Source organism: Dermacentor andersoni, chromosome 1 (genome assembly GCF_023375885.2).
Source record: "Dermacentor andersoni chromosome 1, qqDerAnde1_hic_scaffold, whole genome shotgun sequence".
Taxonomy (NCBI): domain Eukaryota; kingdom Metazoa; phylum Arthropoda; class Arachnida; order Ixodida; family Ixodidae; genus Dermacentor; species Dermacentor andersoni.
The window spans coordinates 78,224,887-78,249,325 of NC_092814.1; the positions used below are offsets into that span (position 1 = coordinate 78,224,887).

The 24,439-nt window shown below is 44.4% G+C and overlaps 1 protein-coding gene across 3 annotated transcripts in view; it reads left to right on the forward strand.

Annotated features, from left to right (window-relative positions):
- Positions 1-24,439, forward strand: part of LOC126544048 (uncharacterized) — a 266,997-nt gene that overhangs the window by 109,504 nt on the left and 133,054 nt on the right. For all 3 annotated transcript variants that reach the window (XM_050191234.3, XM_050191236.3, XM_050191235.3), the window contains exons 3-4: positions 18,533-18,876; positions 21,171-21,330. In XM_050191234.3, coding sequence (XP_050047191.2) covers positions 18,533-18,876; positions 21,171-21,330 — 504 coding nt within the window. The remainder of the gene's footprint in view (positions 1-18,532; positions 18,877-21,170; positions 21,331-24,439) is intronic.

The window sequence follows — 24,439 nt, forward strand, 5'->3', positions numbered from 1 at the left end:
GCCGCAATTATAATTCGCACTTTGTGCAAAGACGGACGACCCACTCTTTGCTAGAATCAACAAGTAATTCGCGTGTTCCTTGGCACGACCTGTACAGAACCGGGCTCAAGATCAAATGACTCGGGGCTTGATTGCCAGCCTGACGTGTATTTAATGCAGAATTTCTTCTTCGCTACAATTTATTTTCGGACACCGAATACGAACGGTGATTGCCGGGATTGTCGATTTCGCGAGTAGTTGAATTAAACCTGCTTTATGCCACCTGTAAGAATTTCATGGTTTAAATACACAAGAACTGTTTCCGTGGTTCCGGTGCTTCTGAGCGGCTAAAGAACGCACACAAAGACGCAAGGTCGCTCTATGCGTCAGCGAGGCGTACTGTGTAACAAAAAACTCTATCGCCGTTCGTGCTTATGGGCTGGAGAAAATATCACGGTTCATCGAGCTGGTTTTCAGTCGATATATCGGTTCGGTACCCTCAGACATTGGAGACGAATCGCGTAAATCAAAAAGAATAATAATAGCTTGTTGGGCTAAATTACTTTACTCACCGTTGACGTCTTTCGTTTAAGGATTATTGCCTACTTAAAAAGCTAATCAGCTTATTCTGTATGCCTTCAAGCGACAAACTCCACCTACTACCCAAGAGCGAAAGCGAACATGAGACAGCAAGTGCAAACTATCAATTGTTATTTTTCGAGAAAAATGGGAATATAAAGGTGGCGACATTGCATGCGCAAGGAAACCGTTGCAGGGCCTACCGACACCATTGATTGACAATAATTGAGCTAATAACATATTGTGGTTACAGCAACTTTAATGACATAAGTCTCGACGACATTTTTTTTCTTTTCTTGTTGAACATGTGTACAATGTCCGCCCTGTCAAAAGATTCGCCGGGATCATATAACGATCCTTTTCCACTTCTTTCCGTTATTTTTCTTTTCTCATTGACCGAACGGCGCTTCTTCTACGTTATCACTAGTATCGGCCTACCGTGAGTGGTGGACGATAAGAAAGGAATCGAATCGCGCTAAAGGAATCACTACATTATATAGGCCCTGGCTTGCACTTGTATTAATAGTGCAGCGCAAATTGAAGTCCGTGCAATCAACTAGCTTACTGCCAAGTTATTCTTCATTTAACATAACCGAGTTTTTAACTTTTTTGAGGCTACTTCGATAATAAAATAGAGAAGATTTGCAGGGGCGAAGCAGCGACAGTGATAGGTAATGCTGGAGAACCGCCGTCTACGGTCTTTCTTTCCCTTTGTTTCACTTCGTGGCTCGAGACGTGCTTTTGGACGGTTAGTTCGATGGTTCAGCATGCCAGTTGATGATTTTGAGGGCGCAGGATGTCACGGGTTCGAATCCTGACAAGCTGCAGCCGCATGTCGATGGGAGCTGGAATGCAAAAACCTCTCGTCTGCTTTGATTTAGGTGCGCGCTGAATCAGAATCAGAATATTTATTCAGTTACAAAATGTGTTACATAAATGAAGATACAGCAGGAGCTCCCAGAGCACGAAGCTCTAAGGGGACCTCCTGTTAGTTAGTGCATAAAACTAATAACAATATTGACAGCAGTGTAATACAAGTGAGACACACAAAATAGTAAAAGCAGAAAATACACAAAAAATGCGATTTAATTCCATAAATAGAAATATACATAAATTAGTTTGTGTTATATTGCTCTAACATACAAAAGAATAATAGAGATTATGCTGATAGATAACAATACAACAAAATATGAATATTATAGATATTTGAAAATGATATTTAAAGAAATGGAAAGGACATACAGAATATCAGTAACATCTAGTATGTTCATCATCATCATCAGCCTAGTTATGCCCACTGCAGGGCAAAGGCCTCTCCCATACTTCTCCAACTACCCCGGTCATGTACTAATTGTGGCCATGTTGTCCCTGCAAACGTCTTAATGTCATCCGCCCACCTAACTTTCTGCCGCCCCCTACTACGCTTCCCTTCCCTTGGAATCCAATCCGTAACCCTTAATGACCATCGGTTATCTTCCCTCCTCATTACATGTCCGGCCCATGCCCATTTCTTTTTCTTGATTTCAACTAAGATGTCATTTACCCGCGTTTGTTCCCTCACCCAATCTGCTCTTTTCTTATCCCTTAACGTTACACCTATCATTCTTCTTTCTATAGCTCGTTGCGTCGTCCTCAATTTCAGCAGAACCCTTTTCGTGAGCCTCCAGGTTTCTGCCCCGTAGGTGAGTACTGGTAAGACACAGCTGTTATACACTTTCCTCTTGAGGGATAGTGGCAACCTGCTGTTCATGATTTGAGAATGCCTGCCAAACGCACCCCAGCCCATTCTTATTCTTCTGGTTATTTCAGTCTCATGATCCGGATCCGTGGTCACTACCTGCCCTAAGTAGATGTATTCCCTTACCACTTCCAGTGCCTCGCTACCTATCGTAAACTGCTGTTCTCTTCCGAGACTGTTAAACATTACTTTAGTTTTCTGTAGATTAATTTTCAGACCCACCCTTCTGCTTTGCCTCTCCAGGTCAGTGAACATGCATTGCAATTGGTCTCCTGAGTTACTAAGCAAGGCAATATCATCAGCGAATCTCAAGTTGCTAAGGTATTCTCCATCAACTTTTATCCCCAATTCTTCCCACTCCAGGTCTCTGAATACCTCCTGTAAACATGCTGTGAATAGCATTGGAGATATCATATCTCCCTGTCTGACGCCTTTCTTTATTGGGATTTTGTTGCTTTCTTTGTGGAGGATTACGGTGGCTGTGGAACCGCTATAGATAGCTTCCAGTATCTTTACATATGGCTCATCTACACCCTGATTCCGTAGTGCCTCCATGACTGCTGAGGTTTCGACTCAATCAAACGCTTTTTCGTAATCAATGAAGGCTATATATAAGGGTTGGTTATATTCCGCACATTTCTCTATCACCTGATTGATAGTGTGAATATGGTCTATTGTTGAGTAGCCTTTACGGAATCCTGCCTTGTCCTTTGGTTGACAGAAATCTAAGGTATTCCTGATTCTATCTGCGATTACCTTAGTAAATACTTTGTAGGCAACGGACAGTAAGCTGATCGGTCTATAATTTTTCAAGTCTTTGGCGTCCCCTTTCTTATGGATTAGGATTATGTTAGCGTTCTTCCAAGATTCCGGTACGTTCGAGGTCATGAGGCATTGTGTATATAGGGCGGCCAATCTTTCTAGGAGAGTGTTCCCACCATCCTTCAACAAATCTGCTGTTACCTGATCCTCTCCAGCTGCCTTCCCCCTTTGCATAGCTCCCAAGGCGTTCTTTACCTCTTCCGGTGTTACTTGTGGGATTTCAAGTTCCTCTAGCCTATTCTCTCTCACCTTATCGTCGTGGCTGTTACTGGTACTGTATAAATCTGTATAAAACTCTTCAGCCACTTGAACTATCTCATCCATATTAGTAACGATGTTGCCGGCTTTGTCTCTTAACGCACACATCTGATTCTTGCCTATTCCTAGTTTCTTCTTCACTGCTTTTAGGCTTCCTCCGTTCCTGAGAGCCTGTTCAATTCTATCCATATTATAGTTCCTTATGTCCGCTGTCTTACGCTTGTTGATTAACTTAGAAAGTTCTGCCAGTTCTATTCTAGCTGTAGGGTTAGAGGCTTTCATACATTGGCGTTTCTTGATCAGATCTTTCGTCTCCTGCGATAGCTTACTGGTTTCCTGTTTAACGGCGTTACCACCGACTTCTATTGCGCACTCCTTAATGATGCCCATAAGATTGTCGTTCATTGCTTCAACACTATGGTCCTCTTCCTGGGTTAAAGCCGAATACCTGCTCTGTAGCTTGATCCGGAATTCCTCTTGTTTCCCTTTTACCGCTAACTCATTGATTGGCTTCTTATGTACCAGTTTCTTCCGTTCCCTCCTCAAGTCAAGGCTAATTCGAGTTCTTACCATCCTATGGTCACTGCAGCGCACCTTGCCGAGCACGTCTACATCTTGTATGATGCCAGGGTTCGCGCAGAGTATGAAGTCGATTTCATTTCTAGTCTCACCATTCGGGCTCCTCCACGTCCACTTTCGGCCAACCCGCTTGCGGAAAAAGGTATTCATTATCCGCATATTATTCTGTTCTGCAAACTCTACTAATAACTCTCCTCTGCTATTCCTAGAGCCTATGCCATATTCCCCCACTGACTTGTCTCCGGCCTGCTTCTTGCCTACCCTGGCATTGAAATCGCCCATCAGTATGTTGTATTTTGTTTTGACTTTACCCATCGCCGATTCCACGTCTTCATAGAAGCTTTCGACTTCCTGGTCATCATGACTAGATGTAGGGGCGTAGACCTGTACAACCTTCATTTTGTACCTCTTATTAAGTTTCACAACAAGACATGCCACCCTCTCGTTAATGCTATAGAATTCCTGTATGTTACCAGCTATGTTCTTATTAATCAGGAATCCGACTCCTAGTTCTCGTCTCTCTGCTAAGCCCCGGTAGCACAGGACGTGCCCACTTTTTAGAACTGTATATGCTTCTTTTGGCCTCCTAACTTCACTGAGCCCTATTATATCCCATTTACTGCCCTCTAATTCCTCCAATAGCACTGCTAGACTCGCCTCACTAGATAACGTTCTAGCGTTAAACGTTGCCAGGTTCATATTCCAATGGCGGCCTGTCCGGAGCCAGGGATTCTTAGCACCCTCTGCAGCGTCGCAGGTCTGACCGCCGCCGTGGTCAGTTGCTTCGCAGCTGCTGATGACTGAGGGCCGGGGTTTGATTGTTGTGTTATATTGTTGTGTGATTGTTGTGTGATTGTTGTGTGATTGTGTGATGTGATATTGTTGTGTGATTGGTGTGATGTGATTGTTGTGTGATTGTTGTGTTATACACAAGCTTAACTCAGAACTTAGAACGTGTTTGTTTGATGAAAGTGAGAAGAAAGGTATCATCCATCTATGAAAAAAGAAAAGAAACTTCCCTTTTAAAATGACGTAACGAAGTGGTTTGTTTGATGTGAGTCGGGAGGCGATTCCAAAATGATATGCTAGAAAAGTGGATTGTTTGTCTGCCGTAGTTAGTTCGAATTAAAGGTAAAAGCAAATTATGATTGAAAGCAAATCCTGTTCTATTATTGTTAACAAGTTTGAATCCAGTTAGTATGTTACATGGCAAGAGTTTATTAAGAGATCGATGCAAAATGATTACAACATGAAATTTGTATAGTTGAGAAATTGTTAATGTTCGGTAATTGCGAAGTAGGTGAGAGGCACTGCAACAAAATGGACTGAAGGTGAGAATCCTGATTGCTTGATTTTGAATGCGTTGTAATGTGGTTATATGTTTGTGATATGTACTACCCCATGTCGCAATTCAGTAGGCAAAATGACTGTGAATAAAAGCAAATTAAAGGGTTTGCAATGTTGGGGTAGTAAAATAATGTCGAGTTTTTTAGCATTATTCTTATTCCATGAAATGTTTTATGCAGGAAATTAGCCCTGTAAGCTGTGCACTTTAAATGAGAGTCTAGTGGGACACCGCGAAACGAACACTGATTAATTGCGTAAACGTAGTGAGATTTAATGGTTACTGCCGGAGTATATGAGAGACTTTTTTGAACAGAATGGAAGATTTGGACGGGTTAATTTCGAGGCAGTTACACCGGCACCATTCAAGTATGTCATTTAGATGAGTGTTTAGTGCAAGATACCGATCAGCAGCAAGTATAGTAACGTCATCTGCATAAAGAAGTGGTTCGGCCTGAGTCAAAGAATTAGGGAGATCATTAATATAGATAAGAAATAGAAGTGGCCCGAGAATCGACCTCTGGGGTACACCTCTCTGAATAGGAAATTTAATAGTGTTGGATTAATATAAACACCTTGCTGCCTGTTACATAAATAGCTTTTGAAAAGGCTTAGTGCGGGACCAACAATAGCGATAGAGTTAAATTTATCAAAAAGAATGCAGTGAGCTATGGAGTCAAACGTTTTGGTTAGACCGATATATAGGAGTACAGAATAGGAGTAGGAACTCAGCCTCCTCCATAAGCACACGCGAAAACCGATGACATGCGTTTCGCTGTTTTCGCTGTTTCGACGCCTAGGTAGCCGCATAGCGCGATAAAAGGCTTTCACAACACAGCTGCTTAATGTTTTCAACGGTAGCAATTATAGTGCATGCTTTGGGGATTTCTATTTTAGTCATATATATATGGCACTCGTCTTATCGTAGGGTTCTGTTGGTTTTTGCTAGCGCTGCTAGAGATGTCTGGCATTCATGAGGATGTGACGTCAGAGTCACACTGTCAAACCATTGTTTAGTACCAAAGGCGCCTGATGCCAACCGCAATAAAGGTTTACGACAAAAAGAAGCTGGCGACGCCGTGCAGTAGCTGCCGAACGATATTAGTTGTGAGCCTCCGCGCACGAGGCGATGCTACGGGTACAAGTGCGCGGTCATAAGAAAGGCAGGGGGCATTCGGCGATATTGGCGGCAACCAGAGCACGGTTCCTCCGACCGAGGTTCGTTGCACAATGGACCATTCAACCCCAGCGACGACTGCTCATTGTATTGGACAAGTTGGATTCTCGATAGAGGAAAAGCAGGACAAAAGTGCTCACCAAAAACACACTACGCAAAAGAAAGCGTGAAAGCAATGGCAGTAACGCTTTCTTTTGCAGTTGAATTGGGGCGGGAGGGCAGGGGGTGGATGGACTTTGCAAGTTGTCGCTGCCCTCCGGCGCGGTCTGTTAGCGCGGACGCCCATTTTCTCGCGGGAAAGACAGTAGGGTCATTTCGCGCAAAGCGAGAATTTCTTTGCCGCGGTGTTTCTGCTGCAGGTCTTCGATGACGCGTCGACGTGACGACAGTTATTCTACTTGTGCACGCAGCATAATTTGCCTCTGTTTAGGTACTTTATTCATACAGTAGGGGACTGTTCTCATGCTGCAGAAGTAGGAGAACATTTCTGTTATTCTAGATTTTAGTGGTATGATGCGCAATGGAGGTCAGTTCTTTGTTAGCACGATTTACCTTTCGTGTTTACTTAAGGAATAAGGTGGTCTATATTACAAAGACTGAAAGTTTTCAAAGGGATGTGAATGCCTTATACAGAATGTCCCATAGGTGAGCAACGTAGGGGCTGTTTGTAATTCCAAGTCCTCTCGGAGATCGCAAGAAACCGAGGTTCCTTGCGCTCACAGTACTTGTTCAGCGTATCTTGCTGGTTGAGCTTGTTGGTGTTATGCAGAAAGGTTCTTGTAAGTCCAGCAGGCCCTTGCGAATATCACGCAAATGAATTCAGAGGCCGAATGGGGGCTCCGCAAAAAATAAGTAAATGAACAGGAAGCATGTCTTGATACAGCTCCAATCTGGAAGGGAGGACATGGACAAGAAAATTGGAAAGTCAAACGGTCGCTTCGCGCTTTGTTTATCCCGGGTAAACAGATGGGTGCATGAAGCCAGGAACATAGATTGTGCCCTTGTAGTGAATCTCGTTTTTTTTTTTACGATGCGGGTAAAACGGTGGCAAGCGTAAATTTCCATTCATTGTAACTTCGCCTGCTCTAACAGTTCCATTTGAATGCCCAGATAAAAAAAAAGTTAAACAAGGGCCCGTTCTCAGCGTGTATCCTACGGAAGACGCTGCGAAGAACACAACAAGAAAGTTGTTAAAATTTATTTTTGTACTACGGCCTAACAAAATAATTCTACTGTCTCTTCTGTTAACGACACTATCTGAACTTTTCATTGCACTGTCAAAAACCAGCCAGTGACCTTAAATTTAGGTTTAACATAACTAGACCCTAAGTCGAACTTTGTCGCATCGACTCCGGTTAAGCCTGCAATGTTGAAGCGAATTCAAGAGCGGCATAAACGCATAGTATTTGAAAGAACCAAGATGTTGCTGGTGCGGCGAACTTGTACCTTGCGTAGTTGGAGGGCGTGGAGTCAGATGTAGCAGCGCAAAGCTGGACTTAATTATACCGGTCATAGGAAATGCTGTTTTGCACTGGCGGTTATTGTGAAGGTTCCAATACGTAGGACTCGTTCGGACATTCCCGACGAATGGAGAATATTTGACTGTAACGCATTACGTGCAGGCACAGAAACAATTTAACAGCGCATTTTATCGGCAAAGTAAAAAGACAGAAAAAAAGCGCCACAATCTAGGATGCAACGCCGACATGCCAACCCGCATTGCGACGTTACTTCTTCATTTTCCTGTTCAGGTAAACAAGAGCGGTTGTTTCTTACGCGATCGGCATTGTTTGTCTACTTCAGTCGTTTTGAGTCGTCTATCTTCAGTCATCTATCTATCTATCTATCTATCTATCTATCTATCTATCTATCTATCTATCTATCTATCTATCTATCTATCTATCTATCTATCTATCTATCTATCTATCTATCTATCTATCTATCTATCTATCTATCTATCTATCTTACGCCGTCTAAAGAAAGAGAGAGAAGCAGGAAAGGCAGAGAGGTTAAATAAAAATGAAATCTCCGGTTTGCTACGCTGCATGTGGGCTGGGGAAAAGGGGGTTAGACAGAAGGGAGGAGGAGAGAAAAAAAAACAAGTACTAAAGGCGTTTGCTGAGTCCTGTAGATCGCAAAAAGCACAACATTGCTTTACATTGAAGGGCCCAGGTTGTCTAGCAGCTTGCGTCACTATGTATGTGCTTGTGGTCATGATGCCGCCGCGGTTGTTTCATCGTCGTCATTCTAACTTCGACATCCGACTTTCATCATTCCTTCGTCGTCAGCCACCGCCGTCACACAGTCATCGCCATACCATTTTCGTAATGCCATCGTCGTCATAACGCCTTTGTCTATTCATCAACGTAATTCCTCCTTCGTCATTCAGTCGTTATTATGTCACTGTTGTCATGCCGTCGTCTTCATTGCGTGGCCGAGTCGCTATCATGCATTTGTTGTCATACCGTCGTAGTCATGCCGTCGTGGTCGTGCCATCGTCCTCATTTCAGTTTCGTTACCCGATTGTCGTCATAACCTCGTCGTGATGCCGTCGCCGTCATACACTCATCGTCATACCATTGTACTGATGTCGCCGTCGTCACGGTCTAGTCGTTATACCAACGTCATCATTTCAGAATAGTTTTCTCACTGGGGCCATGCCGCCGTCTTCATAGCGCCTTTGTTGTTCCATCGACGTCATTCCTTCCACTTGATTCGATCGTCGTCACTGCGTCGCCGTCATGCAGCTATGCTCATGGGCGACCTTAGTCACTCTGTGTCTTAGCAAAGTGGGACGATACCGGGATGTGTCGCATATAGTCAAAACAATGGATGCCTCAGAATGAACAATAAAGATGCTAAATAAATGTTACTTCAGGAATACGGCGTGTCGCTACATTGCTCGAATGGCAATGGCATTACCGTAGACAGTCATCATTTCTTTTTCATTGGAAAACGGCAGTCCTGTATTGGCAAAAAGTTCATTCGTTAATTCTTTTTAAATCCGAGGACACGTAAGCACTTCTCATAAGTTGTGAATGCGAAATCATTAATGTACAATTGAACGCTGGTGAGCGGTCCTTAGAGTTTTGCGCTGCGAGTAATGTACCATAGCGGTACGCGCTGCCCGAGCCAGCAAGCAGAAGCAGCCTGCGATGCCAACGCCGCATGCCGCCGACGCCCTGCGCGACGAGATACCGAGGAAGCAGCAGGGGCAACCAAGGCGGGCAGAGAGAGATTCTTGATTGGGGGGGTGAAAGGTGGGGCTAGGTGTAGCGCGGTAACTGTCTCTGAATAGAGGACACCACAACCTCACTGCACAAGGGGGAAGGGAGAAAAAGGTACCAAGGCCGGCAGACGCGCGCAGCAGCTAAACCCAGTCGGAGAGCGAGTCGGCGGCACCCGCTCCACGGGGCAGATACGGCGACGCGATGCCGCGGGGCGAGACGGGTTGTCGTCGGCGAGGCAGAAGTGTGACGCGCGCGTGCGGGTGATGATAGCGATCCAAAGAAGAAAATGACGCTCCATTCCTCTCCCCTCACGCAACACCGTTTCGCCCGCTCTGCTCCGTCGAGGCGCGCTCGTGACCTGGCGTCGCGGCCAATGGGAATTCAGTTGCCGTTTCGCTGCTACAGACGCCGGCTTATTCGTTCAATGGGCCATTTGATGCTTTCGCATCAAAATTTAAATACACTTTGCACGTCCCAGGCGGAGCAGCACTACAATACATCACTGATTTCTCATCCTTAGAGTGATGTTCCGAGGATGGTTATATGTTTTGAGGATGAGTACCTATCCCTTAACTACGCCTCTGCCACGGTGTTTGAATTAGCTCGAGTCAACTGCTTGTATCAAGGCAAGAAGGGGAGGGGCGGGTGCTTGCCCACTACCGCAGAGAAAACACGAGGAGATAGGTCGCTCGCTGCTTCCCTTCGCCGTCGGTCAGGGCGCGCAGTCTGCCTTACGAAATGACTCCCAAGGCTGGCTGGCCTAGAGCACCGGGTGAAGTCGCGAGCTGACATCTGGGACCAATTACGTCTGTATCTTTTTTTTCCTTCCGCGATTTCTCCAGATTGCCAAGCGTCGGGTAATTAGGTTTTCGCGAAGCCGGCTGTCCGCAGCGGCGGACCAAATTAGCTGCTCCGTGATTGACGCATGACTGTGGGAAGAGGGGGCTCAGCGGCCCGAGGCCACCCCATCGGGATGTCTACGCTATACGAAAGGGATAAGGCGGCACGGGTGGACGCACGTCGAGTGTTACCGCAGCGCTGACAGCGAGGTACTCGAGAATGCGTGACTCGCCGCCTGGAGGCTCGCGTCTGAGCTCCTTCGTACGCTTCGTGCGCTTGGTGCTGAAATACCATGCTGAAATAGGAGCGCGAACACAACTGCATTTTCCTACCCAGAAGCGTTGTTGCGTTTCAGGATCAGATAGCAAAGCCGAGGGTGACTGCCCTTTAAGGGCATGCTGTTTCGTCGCGCATTTCGCGATCGTACAGAAAAATGTTACGGATATTTGAAAAATTATAACTGCCTGTGAAATTATTGTTAAACACTCGTCGTGTTAGAAGGAATATACGGGGTGATCATCTTCAAGGCTTACGGCATTTCTTAAAGTTTTCTGTGGAATATAGCATAATGATTGTCGACGTTGAGCTGGATTGTTCGAAGAGGCGGACATTACTAGCACGAGAAATCGAAACACATATATTGGCAGTTCGACTAACTTAGCTTTAACATCCCTAACCGACTACATTCGTCTACACTCGATTGATCCGGGTAACATCGTTGGTTCGGAATTTTTGGGCTTCACTAAAGCTTTTGATACGATTAATCATAACATACTTTTTACTACGCTAGAAGCCCTGGGAATTACCGGTCCAGTACTAAAGCTCCTAAAATGTTACCTGCATGATAGAGAACGAACAGTTCTTTTGGAGGTGCTTATTCTGATACTAAAGTTATTAACCAAGGTGTACCACAAGGCTCCATACTAGGTCCCTCACTATTCTCCATTTAAATTAATGATTTACCCACGTGTCTTAAATCGGCAAAATGCATACTATACGCAGATGATACTACTATCTCGTTGCGGGACAATTCTTTAACAACCTTAATCCTTAAACTAAATAATGAGTTTGACCATATTGTTGCGTGGTGTTCTTCCAATAATTTAATTATCAATCCTTCAAAACTCAATTCGTGATTTTCCGTTCTAACCAAAGAATACTACCTGGCTTGCCTGAGATAACTCTAAGTGGTCATCACATCCCCGTCTCCGACTGTGTATCATTTTTGGGCATCAAATTAGATTCTAGCCTAAAGTTTTCTCAACACATTTCCTTCATTAAGCAAAAGTGTATCTTCGGTATTAGAGCATTAATCAAATCAAGAGCATATTAAGACGCATTATTAGCACTGTAGTTTGCTTTCATTCCCACTCACATTTATTACGGCATTGTTTCTTGGGGAAAGACATATCATTGTCATATCTCGTCTATTCAGCACTTGCAAAACCAAGCAATATGCATTATCACTAACAGTGGGTTTTTCACGAGTGCTACTCTATTACTTCGTGAAAATAACGTCCTTGTTGTAACGAGCTTGTTCAACTATCATCTAATAATTATGGTTTATAAATCACTTACTAAACAGCTTTCATACCAATTCATTGATTCCAGGTACCTAATAAATAATAATAATACCAGGTTTGCACGTAACTCCAATTTTCTACTACCTATGGTTCATTCTAATTATGGAAAAATGACATCATCATTCGCTGCTATAAAACTGTGGAATGGTTTACCCTGCACCATTAAATCTTCATCCTCTGATGCATTTAGTCATTCCCTTAAGCTTTTTTATATGTATAACTAAGTTTACGTCATTCATTACACTACATTTGCCCTTTGTATGTACTGACAATTTCGTTTAATGCACTATAGGCTTGTATATGGACAATTTGTTTTCGTTACATTAATGTTTATATGTTGTATTTTCGCGATTCTGTGTTTTTTTAGTTAGCTTGCTCATCTTTAATACATCTCTCCATTGTTATTGTTAACCGAGGTCGTTGACTTAACCAGTTAACCAGTCTTTGACTTTGGGACCCTTGTCTGTATATTGTCTTTTACTTTTACCAGTTCATTGTACCTAAAGAATAATAAACTGAAACAGAAACTGAACATATTCGACAAATTAACGAAAAATTCATTAGTTAACTACGTAACAGTGGCGTAGCCAGAAATTTCGTTCGGAGGGGAAGGGGAGGGGGGCTCACGTTGCAGCTTGGCCTCCTCCTCAAGAAGAAGCTTTAGCTGAGGTGCTCCTATCTAAATACATGTAGAAGGTGGACTCGTTTTTCTCGGCAACCCCTACACCAAATTTCAGGAGGTTTGTTGCATTTAAAAGAAAAACTTAAATTATACTGACTTCTGGTTTTAAGTTTTTCATTTAGGTTGCCAATTCTTTATTAAAAATTGGACAAAAATCGCAAATTTTAAGAACACCAAACTGTCACATTTAATACTCTGTAACTCAAAATGGAAAATATTATCACAATGATGTGAATCGCATCTCATAGTACGTCTACAGCGGACAAAATTGATATGTTGCAAATGAATCTAAATTAATTAATATTATCGAAATACGGCTTTTGCAGAACCCTTCTGCCCCACGTAACCAATTCACGTAAGATACAAATTGACATACCAAATTTGTCTGCTTTGATTCTCATAATAGATGCCGTTTGAAAAACCGCGATATCTGTTCTTGATGCAGAGCTATTAGTTTGTAAACGTCGTGCTCCTATTTTTTTTTCGTGCTTTCGAACTTTTCAAAATATTTTAAACAAAATTCAGGCCCTAAATCGAAATTCCGCTTCCAACAGATACTATATTTTAACTTTCTCTCTCAAATCTAACAAATTATCATTAAAAGCGATCCAGGGGTTATCTCAGAAAATCGTTGCTGCGTTTTACATGTATTTGAATAGGCCGCGTCGGAGTTGGGCCCGAGCTTAAGCTTCCTCTTAAACAATTTGTCGAGGGATCAAATACATGAATAATGACTGAATTTCCATTGCCAAAGATGCTGCAAACGAATTCTTGAACGTTACGCACTGTCAAAACAAGTAATTTATGTATTTTTTCATGAAAAGATATACTCGTATGTGCCGAAAATTGTGCCCAAGATAACTGATATCAATGATTCCATGCTTTTGTCTATTTAATAAGTAAAGAAAATATCACACGATCTTTAGAACTATATCAGTTCTAAACCAGCAAAGCAGTGCATGCCATTGATATGAAGAACGTAAAGGCCATGAAATGAACAAGTTGAGGACAAATATGGTAATGAAACTTTGTCATTCAAGAACCTTGTTTACATCTTTGTACATATGCAACGGCCAGTGAAAAATCTCAGTGATGCTGTCATTTATTCCAATGTATTACGTAGAAGCAGCTCTCGCCGGTCGTGTATCATGAGTAATTGCACCGAAATTATTGTCCCAACAGAGAGCACGCATATAAAGCCGTTCTGCAATATATACGAGGGCGAGTCAGATGAAAGTAAGCCAATGCGAATTAATGACAAACGGGGTATTTTATTTAAATGTAATCTCCATGAGCATTTAGACATTTCTCCCACTGACTAACGTGTCGCGTGATTCCCGTCTCATAAAACTGTTTGGGTTGCTGCTTCAAAAAATCTGTAACTGACTCTTTCACGTCATAGTCCGACACGAATCTGGTTCCCTTGAGCTGTTTTTTTTTTAATTTGTCACAAAATGTGGCAGTAGCAAGGCGACAGGTCTGGGCTGTATGGCGGATGTTGCAGCGTTTCCCACTTGAACTTTGCCAGTTTTGTCTTAACCACATCAACGACGTGGGGACTGGCATTGTCGTGGCACAATTAAAAATTAAATTATGGGTTTTTACGTGCCAAAACCACTTTCTGATTATGAGGCATGTCGTAGTGGAGGACTCCGGAAATTTTGACCACCTGGGGTTCTTTAACGTGCACCTAAATATAAGCACACGGGTGTTTTCGCATTTCGCCCCCATCGAAATGCGGACGCCGTGGCGGGGATTCGATTCCGCGACCTCGTGCTCAGCAGCCCAACACCATAGCCAAGTCGTGGACCAAGATGACCCCATTCCTCAATTTTCCACGTCGTTTGTTCTTGATTGCGACACGCAGCTGATCCAGTGTTTCACAATATCGGAAACGATTGATAGTCTCTCCGGCTTTAGCAAATTCTATCAGTAATGGCACCTGACGATCGAAAAAAATGTCAACAACACTTTTCCGGCGGGAATGACGGCCTTTGCTTTCTTTGGGGGTGGTGAATTCGAATGTTTCCATTGTAAGCTTTGCAGTCGTGTTTCAGGCTCGTAGCAGTGACACCATATGGTTCTTCCCCGATCACAATTGCAGACAAGAAGTCGTCACATTGTGATACCGGATCAGATGAGTCAAGGCCGCGCAGGACCTTCTTCTGGCGGTCGTGGATACCAAATCTTGGGTACCAATGGATACCAATGGATACCAAAATCTTGGGTATCCATTGCGCACACAAGAGCTGATAACCGAGATGTTCATGAATTATGGTGTGAACCGAACCGTGACTGATGTTCACACGCTCTGCCAGTTCATCGATGCTTATCCTCCGTTCTTGTCTCATCAGCGCATCAACCTTTGTAATTTTGTTGGGGGTGATTGCACGATGGCTCTGGCCCGGTCTTGGATCGTCTTTGCAACTTTCACGTCCTTCTTTCAACCGTTGCTCCAACGCTTCACAGTGGCCAATGAAATGCAATGTTCAACGCACACGGCAGCGATACGGCGACTAATTTATGTTTGGGAAGCACCTTAAGCTGTCAAAAACCTCACGGCACCAGGCTGCTCAACCTCTGAAGCGTTCATTACGTCATGCAACCATGTTCAACCCAGTGTTGAGAGCATTAAAGAACATTTACCCTCACACCTGCGTGTCACTTTTGTAAATGAAAGATACCTGTGTGCCACGCGCATGCCTCGCAGACAATGAATCGAAACATTATTGCGCGGGATGGGTAGGCTCACTTTCATTTCACTCGCCCTCGTTCCTTAGATATGCGAAGATACAATGAAATACGCAAATTCTTGATAAAGGGCAAGAAAGTGTCACTGGAAAGAAAGTTCACTGCACGCATACACAAAACCTCGCAAGAAGATATTTAAATATACGTTTAAGTCTCCTGTAAATCTACATATCTAAGAAAAAGTCACTATATAATGCGTCAAACAAGGCAAATAAACATGTTGCCCAATCACAGATTCACAGAATCCTAGATCCCGCCCCCATTCCGTCCACTCACCCCGATGTATCGCACGCGACGGATGGCGGCTCGCTTGCTCCCCGCTTTTCTCCTTGGCGCACACAAGACTGAGCCACCATCGTCGACTCACCCAGTCCACCCTCCCCACTACTCTTTCACTCGCACATAAAGCACGCTGCGCGCGGTCAAGACGTTATTGCCCTTGGACTTCATACGAAACATGAGGGCGACGGCGGCAGCAGGAATGCGTCTGGAGCGTTCATATAATTGCTATCGCAATAATATAATAATAGTATCCGGCAACTTAAGCGTGCCGTGGCCGATTACTTTCCGCAAAAGAAGTAACACACTTTCACCATGCGACAATTCGCTGCGCCGCAACAATGTATTCTTTTTTCCTTTTGTGGGGCGGGGGCACCGAAATGAAAAAAAAACGCAAAGGAGAGTATGTTTGCCATAATCCAATGCCTACTTTGGGCCCCTAATGTGGCTACCAATGAATGTCGAAGAAAACGTGAGACGCTTGGTCCACCGAGAACCATACACATACTGCTCGGTATCCTAGACCGGCAAGACAAGACTTTCCGGAGAGGTTGCACTCAAGCGAACGCGGTGCAATAAGTCGAGTCTTCACAGTGATGGCAGTGAGCGACCATTGTTTCTTTTTCTTGTCTGCTAGCCAGAAGGCGTCCAAAACTCTGCCAGGCGAAAATCCACTCGGCCAGAGAAAACCGACCGCGCACCGAAGTGCGCCGCGCGGTGGTCGGGGCAGCACGAGAAAACCGCATGCGCTCTGGCTGGCTCTGGCAGCCCGCGGGTAGGGTAGCAAGAATAAAAAAAATTAAGAGGCTCAATGTGTCCTTACGAATAAAAGTCAAAGTATAAAAAAATAAATGAGAACGTAGTTATCCTGGCTGGCTTTAGTGTCTTGACATGGATGCTTTCGCGTAGGTGAAAAAAAAAATTGATATTTTTTTATGCGACATGACGGCACAAATGAACCACCACAACGCTTCGTCTCATCGGATTTCACTGCGTGTTTTGTCAACTTGTCTGATAGTGTGTTGACTTGGCTTGTCTTGTTGTATGTTCCGATCTAAGTCTTTAGAAAAGTCAATGCACCTTTGGCGTCAAATGTTTATAACAACATTAAACCCACAAACTTCCGCAGTTGAATATCTGAAGCACAACTTTAGAAATGTCAATGCACGTTTCGCAACAAAAGTTTATGAGACCTTTACGCCCACAAAGTTTCGAAATTGAAATCCACGCGCTCCGTAGATTTCGCGGCCTCCGTGCGATTCCGCGGCGAGCCCGCCCGCCATCAAAACGCCCTTGAAAATTTGTGCTCGGATGGGGCTGATTGCATTATGTGGCTCCCGGTGCATGGGCATTGCCGCGAAATCCAGCCCGAGTTCGCAATGTTCGCGGTGAAATGTCGGTTCGAGCGTGAAAAATATATTCTAGACAAAATCGAGAATGACTTCCAGACTGGGGTTGCTTTGGTCGACGGTGCGTGGACAGCCCGAAAAAATTTCGGGGGGGTGGGGAGCGGGTTGGAGCCCCATAAGCCCCCCACCCCCTGGCTACACCCCTGCTACGTAAGTAATTACTTTGCGGCACATATTGCAATTTACGAATTGTAGCCGGTGAGTTTGCAAGACGTATCCACTTGAACTGAATTTCCAGGCTGACACGAGTTTCGAGATATTTCCCAAAGCATAGGACGAAATACATGGGAGTTCCAGTTAGTTTTGTGCTTCAATGAATAAAACAGCATTTTGTTAAAAAAAGTAAGTAGAACAACAATGCCTTTTTACGGCGAGTTTGATGGCACTTATCTCCAAGCTGGTGCCATTTTGCAAATTCATTCCTAGTGGATATGCCTCGCAAACTCGCCGGCTACAATTCCTAAATTACAATATGAGGCGGAAAAGAATTTATTAGGAAGATAAGTAGTCAATTTTTGTTAATTAAGAAGAATTGTTCCGAAGAGTTAGTTGGTGACCGAGTCTGCGTACGCGGTCCGCCTGTCTCTCTTCCCCCCCACCCCCCTCTCTCTCTCTCTCTCTCTGTCTCTCTCTTCTTCTGATCATAACAAGCCAACATAAAGAAATGACAAATTAATGGCAATGAAAGTGGATGGAAAAACAACTTGCCGTAGGTGGGGACGATCCCACGTCTTCGCATTACGCGTGGTGAATTGGTTAGAGCGAATACGTGGCATCGTGCCCCAGCTGCGGCAAGCTGTTTATATATATATTGTAAAGGCTATTTGTGCAAATCGTCGTCGTCATTAGTACACACGAACTCATCATCTTTTGTCTCGTGTGGTGCTCTTTGGCTGTGTCTCGGGCGGCTGCTCTTAAATAAGAGCATCACAGCGGTCGATGTTTCAATATATATATATATATATATATATATATATATATATCTATATATATATATATATATATATATATATATATATATATATATATACAGGCGGACAACGTACGCAGAGTCGGTCACCAACTAACTCTTCGGAACAATTCCGAGGCATCGTGAAAGAGCATAACAATCGAAGGCTCCAAATATTACGTAACGCGCTGTGCAATGGTGAGGTATTTCTTATGCCATCTGTCTGCACTTGGCAAAAAACGTTACAAGTGCTACAATAATCTGGGCCGCTAGGAGGGTGTGCACGTAGAAGTGTGCCTGGCCTCTTCCCATTGGCACGACTCGGTGTTGCAGCGCCCAATGGCACGGCTGGCCCCAGCGCCCGGGACGGCTCGCACTGCGACCTGTGCGGGTGCACGCGACCCGCGGTGCGCTGTGACAAGTGCAATCGGCAGGTGTTCTGCCTGTCGTGCGACGACATGTATCACCGGCACCCACGCCGCAAGAGCCACCTGCGACGTGCCGTGGACAGCGTGGCCAGCGGACGCCCGGCCGCCGTCAAGCCGCCACCCTCGGCGCAGCAACGCGTCGAGGGCGACCCATCGCACATGCCGGTGCCGCCACCCAGGAAGAAGAAGTCGCTTTTCAGTGCCTTCGGCCGTGGCCCCGCTGGCAGCCATCCAGCCGATGATCACGAGGTGAGCTCGCCTGTTCTTCCTCACGGGCTGCCTCTCGCTCGCCGTTAGCATGGCCCAGTCCGTCTAGTGAAGTACATCTAGTAGCCACGCGTAGACTCACGCTGTTAGTTGCTCCCTTCTCCCTTCCCCCTCCCTCTCTGCCACTTGTGATGCGATACCAATATAGGCGCTATTTACTGACTTTGGTGGTATATGACAGAAAACGTGGGTCTATACCGAAGGCAGTGCAGTCTAACAAAACGTTGCGAAGCGCTAGCTGTCACGAGAAAAGAATACGAGAAACTGCAGCACGCGCCAGATGTTGAAAGAGCGACTGAGACACCAAAAAAGGGTACGTACGATCGTGGCCTAATGGTTATAGCGTTGGACTGCTGGGCTGGAAGACTTTTGCTTGCTCGATCAGTCACGGACTTTTTAAACATTGTAGGCGAACGTCACCCACTTTCGGACTATTAACCAGAGAAGCTGAGGTGTATTGAGCGAGCGCGTGACATTGCGCGTGAAATCGCAAGTTTCTAAGAGATACGAGGCATAGACACGTCACTTTGATCATATAAATGAAGATGTGCAAGGTCGCCCGCGACGCACACGCGCTCAGCTGTAGATACATCGCAATGTAAGTATGCGACAGTTCTGGATAGTACTGTGAAACGAGCAGAGAAGGCCAACAATAACGCCGGGCTTCAACGGGTTCTTGTTGTCCTTCTCTGCTCGTCGGTGTTTGTGCGCTAGAACGATGTTTCGCATTGCTATTCACAACCAACTCGCCCAGGTGTCCACGCTTAGCGACAGTTCTGGAATAGTGTTATTGCGATAGCAATTATATGAATACTACTGGCGAATTTTCGGCGTCGCCGTGATGTTCCGGATACGTATACAAATATTTAATTAAAGGAATAATAATGTCTGCACGCGCTACCGCCAGCACAGAAGCCCGGTATACTCTAACCATTACGCCGCACACGCATGCCTCAAGAGGCAGGATAGAACATCCTTAAGAATTTCCCGCATGCAAGCCAGCGCGCGGAGACGCTTTCGCGTTTTCCAAACGCCGTCTGTCTCAACTCGTGCACCGTTGATGTGCGACGCCTGCAACACCACTGGCGGAGCTCTTCATCATGCCAGCGTTGCCAGAGGCTTAGTAGCTAACAGGGGGCTGTTACACCTATCAAACAGAGGTTGCCTTAAGTGCTGCGTCACGCCAAGATGTCGCTCGCAATTTGAAAGCACAAAGCTGAACTTTTCTATCGCTATCGATGCTTCGTGCTTTGGGCGATGCTGGCACTTTTTTTCTTCTTACAAAACTCCTTCCTCCTCCACTCTCTCCCTTAAGAGGAAGCTTTAGCTCGGGTGCTCCTATCTAAATACATGTAAAAGGAGAATTCTTTTTTCTCGGCAACCACTGCACCAATTTTGACGAGGTTTGTTGCATTTAAAAGAAAACTTAAAATCTAGTGATTATTTGTTTCGAATTTTTGAGCTAGTTCGTTAATTTTTTATTAAAAATTGCCAAAAATCGAAAAGTTTTGAACAACGAAACTATCAAGCTTACAACTTTGTAACTCAACAACGAAAAATAATAATACAATACTGTGAATTGCATCTAATAGTGCATCTAAAGCAGACAAAATTTATATGTTACACATGAATATAAAGAAATTTAGTGATATGAAAATACAGCTTTTGCAGAACCCTTGTAAACAACGTAACAAATTAACATAAGATGTAAAATGACGTATCGAATTTGTTCCCTTTGAATTATCTAATGGATGCCTTTTACAGAACCGCGATATCTGTTCTTGATGCAGAGCTATGAATTTGTAAACTTCGTGTTTCTATTTTTTTCAAACTGTCGAATATTTGAAAATCTTTTTAACAAAACGCAAGCCCTAAATCGAAATTCCGCTTTCAACAGTCACTAGAAGTCAACTTTCTCTCTCAAATGCAACAAATTTCATTAAAATCGGTCCAGAGGTTATCTCAGAAAAACGCTTTTGCGTTTTACATGTATTTGAATTATAGCCCGCGTCGGAGTTGGGCCCGAGCCAAAGCTTCCTCTTAAATGCGGAGCGCATTGACGCTCATCCGGTCATGTACAGGTTCATGCTACACTGGGCAACAACTTGAGAAGGCGCTTACGGTTCGTGCGTTGACACGGCCGAAATCGCAGAGATGTGTTCGCCTGATACCTGGAGCGCGCAGATACCGCGCTTCCTTCGTAACGATGGATTTCAATTGATTGTCCGATTCGTGTTATTTCGGTGAGCTATTTCCTATTATTCTTCTTTGTACAGAGACACCCAGTGCTCCCCAAGAAAGAGTTCTCGTGGACTGACAAGTTCGGCAGCATCAAGCGCTTCATGGCGAGTCGGCCGTTGCCCCCAGTTCCGCCGGAGGACGAAGGCATGCCGCCGTCGCCGCGATACCATCGCGATCACGTTCCGCTCAATTACGGTAAGACACTCGGCCAATGAGGCGCGGCTAAAGAGCGTGATGAAATAGCGTGATGATGCGACAGGTTGTTTTTGCTATTCAATGAGCGAACAGCGACAAGGTTCGTTTTCTTGTATATCAAGGCAAGCTGTTGTAACTGAGATTGTGAAATAGCGAAAGGGGGTGAGCGTGGCCGCCGACAGAGCCGTATTGCCCCAGAGCTAGACCCACGACCGCTGGTAGAGCTCTGGGGCAATATGGCGACTGAATACTGTTGGAGAAGCACACTCGTATTTATAAGACACGTATTATCCTCGTTGTAAGCAAAGTCATACGTTAGAGGAGGGCGAATATAAACTTTTTCGAGTACGAACTGAGTACGAATAGAAAGTACCGAATATCGAATCCAATATTGAATACTCAAGCACAGACGCATATATTTACCGCATCAATATTTATTTCGGTAGAATTATGTACCACTCCTCTTAAGACATACAGTACAAAAAAAGACAGCTAATTATCAGGGAAAAAGGATCAATTCTTTCCATAAGATCACTAATTCTCATGTTAAAAAATTGCATGAAGTGCCTCTCGACAGCTTGAAAGCCTTGTTTCAAACAAACTTTTCAAGAAAGATTGGCTGCTGTATGAGCTTTCCAAAAACGCTAAATAACTGGTTGCAAAAAAAAAAAAAAAAATAAACATCAGGAGTTGTAAAAAAAAAAAAAAAAGGCGCGGAAAGATGTTTGGGCTGTAGATAGACGTAAAAGGACTGGTTGCAAGGAAAACATCGTATGTTGTAACGTAAAAGGTAAAACTGTAACAGAAATAGAAAATAGACTGCCAAAAACATTAAATGACACACTACAAGCAAAAGTCGGAGGCTGTCAAGTAGGCTTCCGACGCGAAACCGAAAAGAATGAAAGCTTCCATTGCTAATTTTGTTTCTACATTGGTCCGAAACTTTTTGTTGTTTCTCACTTTTGATAATATGCTATTCTTTGTTTAGCAGACGAAGAACAGGAAGCATACTATAAAATTTGGTTGTTTCCAAATATTTGGCTACATTGCAATATCCAAAAATACCGAATAGTTACTTTTGGAATACGAATACTAAAAGCTAGTATGTAGTATGCGATCCTTGTACGAGACTTCAGATATTAGCCCATTCATATAGCATGAACTATTATAGAGACGAGAGAAATATATATATATATAGTAAGAGAAAGAGAGAGGCAGAGGGATACAAAGACGCTGGAGAAGTTCACTAGGCGGCGGGGGGGGGGGGGTGAGGTATTCTGTAATTGGCCATCTAGTGGACATGGCCATTTCGTCTGCTGGTGGAGTTCTGATTTTGGGGTACGCGTCAGAAGGAGACAGGCCCCCCAGGCAATCGGCACTTCAGCAGCAGTCGAATTGGGCATGTCCACTAGGTGGATACTTACAGAATATCCCCCCTCGTCACACAACCTGCACCTTGCAACTGCTATAGCGCGGACGACTGGTATGAGGCTACATGTGCGGAAAACACGAGAATAAAGTGCACAAGCATGGTCGCCGACGTTAACTCTATACATAGTGTTTAATTTAGTCAGTGGTCACGAAGGAAGGTCAAAATAGGTGAAAGCCACTATAGCTACAGTGCCTCTCTAGACAATAGTGCATTAGTCCGTCTTGCTACGTTTTCATCGCGGAGAGCTTCTGCTGGTGCACTTCTAATCACGTATTGTTACTGCGAACATCAAGCTTTTATCCGCCACAGCTCAAGTGGGTCAATTTAAGCGCACAAGTGCTGTTTATGCGGCGGTCACGTACGCCAGTGCATTTGCACACTTTGTTCAAAAGTAAGATTGATAGATCGCACTACTAGGAAAGTGGTGCTTGTACTGAATGAAAGTGGCCCGAGAGGATACTAAGCTAACGAGGAATGCAGGGTGTGATAAAGTAGATGGCTCCAAGCAGAGAAATTCTCCGTAACTTAAGCAGCAAGCCACGGAAATGAACTCTTGCACTAAGGGGGCGGGAGCTTGTTTCGTGTTTATGGAAGGAGGCTTGCGAAGAAAAGAGAACAAACAAACATAATGAAGAAAAATACACCACCGAACACGACGTTGCAAAGTGGTAGCTGCTACTTCGACTATCTATTCCCTTGGGAAGCAATAAAATCTCTCTCACGTCTGCGTCGCAGCTAAGTACTTGGTCGGCGTTTTGATTACGCCCATTTATTATGAGTTGGGGACGGTAGGAGCAGCTTTGCGTACATTCAGAGAGTAACAAAGGAGATGAAACTTTTAGCCGTGAATATTTGCCGAGTAACGTAGCCGGCGGGTAGTCCATCAACCGACAGTAAAAGTAGCAATTGCGCAGGCCATATGGCAAAACACAAAGCAAAACAAAACAAAAAACATCGGCAAGAAATGTGACAAAAATTCAGAGTCGTCAAAATACAGTAAATAGTGGGGACAAAGGCAGTGGTACGAGGTCCGCAACCCAAATATTATGCGACATGCCATGAGCACTCATCGAATAAATCCCTTTGTTGTTGCGCTCTTCGACTCAGTTTTTATCGTGGAGAAGTAGCAGAATAAGTTCGCATTTTCGTATGGTCTGAGAAGGCCAGCAGTAATTTTTAATTATTGCGAAATAATATCAGTTATAAGTATTCATAGAAACATATAAACAACACACAGAGGGAATAAGAAGCAGGCTAGCAATGGCCTCCTTAAATGAAACCCACACCGCCCTGCTTGAAGAGGAGGAAAAAAAAAGCAGGAAACTAGACAGGGGTAAGAGCCAGCACAGCGCAACGCATCGCATCAGGCATAAACTGAGAAGGAGCACTGCTGACTATAGAGCCGAGCCTCTTGTTAGGGAGAATTATAGGACAGCTTTTCGGAGCGGGGGGAGGGGGTGGGGACGGCAAATACGTAGTTGAAGCCCGACCTTTTGGGAATAACATATCAGTGGCCGTAGTTCGTGAATGGTCAAGCTACTGGAACTCGCTCAGCAGTAGAAAGACACAACTCCTGAAAATAGGGCATTTTAAAACCAAGTGCCTAAGCATTTCACTTCCTAAAAGGGCCCAAGACTCAGTCAGTCAATACATTATTCATAGGGAAAAAAAGACGAA